General features: G+C 32.7%; 1 protein-coding gene across 1 annotated transcript; it reads right to left on the bottom strand.

Annotated features, from left to right (window-relative positions):
• Positions 1-3,757, bottom strand: LOC136040396 (cuticle protein 7-like). The gene is made up of 3 exons (XM_065724669.1): positions 3,641-3,757; positions 1,274-1,384; positions 1-435 (listed from the first exon to the last, which is right to left on the bottom strand). Exons 1-3 carry the CDS (start codon positions 3,644-3,646, stop codon positions 73-75), a joined length of 480 nt encoding a protein of 159 aa, XP_065580741.1. The 5' UTR covers positions 3,647-3,757; the 3' UTR covers positions 1-72.
• Positions 3,758-4,083: the final 326 nt, after the last annotated feature.

The following is a 4,083-nucleotide window of genomic DNA, read 5'->3' as shown; positions in this document are numbered from 1 at the left end:
TTATTCTTATAAATTTTATTTTCAATATTAATGTAAAAATATATTCATCACATTCTATAAAAGGGAGATCTCTTAATATTTTGGCCTGTAGGCTGGGGCCTTGTATGCGGGAGAGGAATATGCAGGTGCAGGGTATGCTGGCACTTTGTAAGCAGGGGCTGGGTATGCTGGTGTCTTGTATGCTGGTGCTGGGTAAGAGGGTTTGTATGCTGGCTTGTAGTCATATTTAGCTTCACCAGAATACTGAACATCAGCAACGTATCCGGTATAATCATCAGCAGTGTAGGTAACAGTCTGAACACGGCCATCTGGAAGTAGAGTCTGGTAGCTGCCTTTTACGTAGCCATTACCATCTGAGCTTTCTTGGTGGTTGTAGTCATTGTATGTGTAGTCATCCTTCACTGCCCAAGCAAAGTCATAGGGGGCTGGTGCATACTAAAATAAAAAAAAAGGTCAGAAGAACTATGATCAAACAGGAAAATGAACAAGAATTTAATTAACTGAAGAACCGCTATTCCAAATAGTTGTTTGGCGTAGGGGAGGGGAAATCCTAAGTTATAAATTGTCTCAGTGGGGGGAAGGCAAAGGCCAAAAATATTCTAGGCACTTCCAAGATCACTCCTTATTTTGGATGTTTAGTATTATAATCTTAAATCTCTATGCTTAGGCATTCCCTCTCTTAACCCCTTCAAACGAACGCTCTTCGTAGATAATAGATTTTAATTCTACTTTCAAACTAAAGATAAATATGAATATTACCTATAGCGCTGAAACATTAAATAACACCCAATAGATAATTTTAAAGATTTAGGATTAAATGATGGATTTTGTTTTGTTAGAAATCCATAATCGACGATTTTATTAAGAATCAACAAAAGAAAACAAAGCAAAAACGGATGAAGATCGTACTCTTGCCTTGAATATTTTATGATGACTGTGTTTTGTTTTTCTGTTTTCTTTTCCTATTTTATTTTTACTCGTTTTTTTCCGTTTTCTTTGAAGAAAATAAGGAACTGCAAGCATAAAGAACATTAAAGCGCCATTCTTTTTTGTATCTCATCTCTTCCTATCCTTGGGTTTTAAATCTTCTTCAGGTGTTCTTTAATTTCCGCTTATCAATTGAGGGTTCCATTCGGAGTGGCTGCCCGCTTTCTACAACTTTTTGCTTTACATTTTAATTTCTTTCCTGCCTCTCCTCTTTATTATTACTGTCATGTAGGCTATAAACTTAAGCAAAAAACAAAATCATTGGTAAATATAATTGAAAACTCACATCAGTTTTGTATGATGGCTTGTAATCGGGCTTATAACCAGAGTAGCCTGCTGGTTTGGGGTACTGAGGGGCAGCAACAGACAAGGCAACAAAAGTAGCTATGATAAGAACCTGAAAATTAAAAATGCTTTAAAAAGATAAAATTCATCGTCAATTTAGCTAAAAAAAAAAAAAAAAACTCCTATTTAGGACCAAAGTCAGAAAGAAAAGGATGTTACGCATTGAAGCGGAAATATATTTTTGGGTGCTTTGTGGAATTTAAACATTTTAAGTACTTAGTTTAAAAATTAGAATTTTTCATATGGCCAGGAATCCATATTTTTAATGTTTGACCAAGCTCTTGTCTCAAGTCACAACTTGTCACAAGTAAAAAACCAACAAATTTACATATAGAAGAAAGCAAACAATAGCCAGTAGAAATTTCAAAATTGAAATACAAAAACTTAAAATAGTCTATTTTTATTTGTTTTTTCCTTCTGTTGTTTTTTTGTTACAGAAAATAAAATGATTTTATTATTATTTTTAAGCTAGAAAATTACTTGATTTATACATGAATTTAACTCTGAAAAGTCTCGGATATGAATTTTTTTTCGTAACTTGCTACCTGTAAGTATTGCACCTAATCATATCTAATCAGACCTAATACCATACCTAATCAGAAATCAAAGACAAATAGATTTCCCTAAGAATATTAGCTTGTGATAAAATACCTTAGTATAGGCCTATGGTAAAAGCCAAATAGAAATTACAATATTATAATAGAAGAAATTTAACATTATCTCTGCAACGTCAATTTATTAATACTACAAATATTTTGGTATATTTGATGGGAGAAATGTAAAGTTAATTCAAAAGTTGTTAAAAAAAAATTTAACTGTAAAAATATATTCCAAATTCAAGGTACTTCTATCCTTTTAAGCTACCCTCAAACACCCTTGAGCTACCTTATAACTGATTCTCACTAATTGCGGTTATGCTTTGTTGTCCAACCCTGCGAAGCTTTCAGTCTTATTTCTTCCCCAAAAACTCCAATTCTTCAGCACCAAAGCTCATTTTCAAAAGAAGCAAGAATGTGTGTTTTCCGAAAACTAAGCATTGTAAAGTCAAATTTAGATCTTTGAAATAATCCTAAATAGCAAAAAGGGATTCGTGACTCCAACTAGTGTTCCCTTAGGAATGGCTTTCAATAACCCTTAAGCTTTCCCTCAACCCTTTAAGCTTTTCATAACCCTATAACATCCAGGATAAGTTTTATCACTTTGGTGAACACTGAAGGAAAAAAACATGTTTCAAGAAGGTCACTGGAGGGAGCATAGAAATGTCACAAAAATTTTTATAAGAATATATTTAGGGTTAGTACAAATTAAGTCTGTTTTTATAGCAGATATAAGTTTGAGAATTGAATTGAATATATTTAATTAGTACCAAGTCTTTCTATCTTCCTTACAAGAAATCAATGGTACTGCTGCTACTATTCCTCGTTGTACCACAAAGCCATCTAAGGTCAACACAACGCAACCGTTTCTGCTACTTGGGTATATTTACCTCCAGTGCAATAGCTCATAAAGAGCCTTGTGACAGGGTGGTTTGAATGGCATACCCCATAATTTTCAAGCTTGGTTTCGTCCATTGAGCTAGAACTCTTACTGATATAATATTATTACTACTCCTACTCCAGAAACAATGGACTCCAAAAGACAGGTTTACAATGAAGAACAATAAATCGTAAAATCTTACAGAAAGTTAAATAAATTAAAACAAACTTATTCTCAGTAAACGATTAAAATAAAAATGGAAAATTCCGATAGATCTGGAAACAAAATTGCTTCAACCTTGCATTTATAGCTCTGCCATTTGTTTTTCTTTATGCCAACTCAGTTAATTGAATAATAATAACGTAGATTTATGTTAGTAAATAAATAATGTAGATTTAATTTAATCTATAACATAGACTGTTAAGCATTTTAAGAGATATTTTCGAAAATCAATTATTTTGTATTATTTAAAACTGCTGAGAAAATAGTCTTTGACTATTCTTGACATTGTCTTACTTTTTTCTATTGTTTGGTTATTTACCGTTTTCTTTATTTTTATTTTACTTTTGTTCTTTACTCAGTTATACTTAAGCTTTATAATTATTCCCAAAACTTTTCATAGATAATCGGCAAAAATAGTCTTAGGTTGACAAAACTTTCGGAATTTTTTTTTCATTGACATAAAAAATATTATGTGTCTAGAAATATTTTGAAATATCTACTATTTTATATTTTTGCTCAACTTAGAGGAGAAGGGGGACTAGTACCTGGTCTTGCCTTCTCCTTATGGATGCCCAAACTACTGAATACTAGTATGTACACATTCTCTTACCTTCATATTTATATTTAGGTGTTAGCTTGATCACTAGTTTTTCAACTTGCAAGTTATAAACTGATATAAAATTCAGTGTGTTAGGATATTTATATATTATGGATGTTTAAAGCCAACGCCCTTTCCAAGCACATTCAAGCTCTGTGCAATTTGTCATAACATTCGACCAAAATATTAGGAACTATATTACTATACCCACTGTACCCACTATATTACTATACCCACTGTAAAAAATCAAAGGGCATTGCTGGTGGAAAGTCTTATATCGAAACCCAAATCAAGAAGCACTTTGTGCACAAAACAAATGAACTTGAAACTACCAGACTGCGCGGAATAGATTGTAGATCTGTTTATAGGCAATTTGCCACCAGGGGCCTAATTTCCTATTTGGCAGAGATGGGCAACTGTCCCTCAGACCCTAGTATGCTTCCTGAAATTTAGCG

Source organism: Artemia franciscana, chromosome 20 (genome assembly GCF_032884065.1).
Source record: "Artemia franciscana chromosome 20, ASM3288406v1, whole genome shotgun sequence".
Taxonomy (NCBI): domain Eukaryota; kingdom Metazoa; phylum Arthropoda; class Branchiopoda; order Anostraca; family Artemiidae; genus Artemia; species Artemia franciscana.
This window is presented reverse-complemented; position numbering and strand designations above follow the sequence as displayed.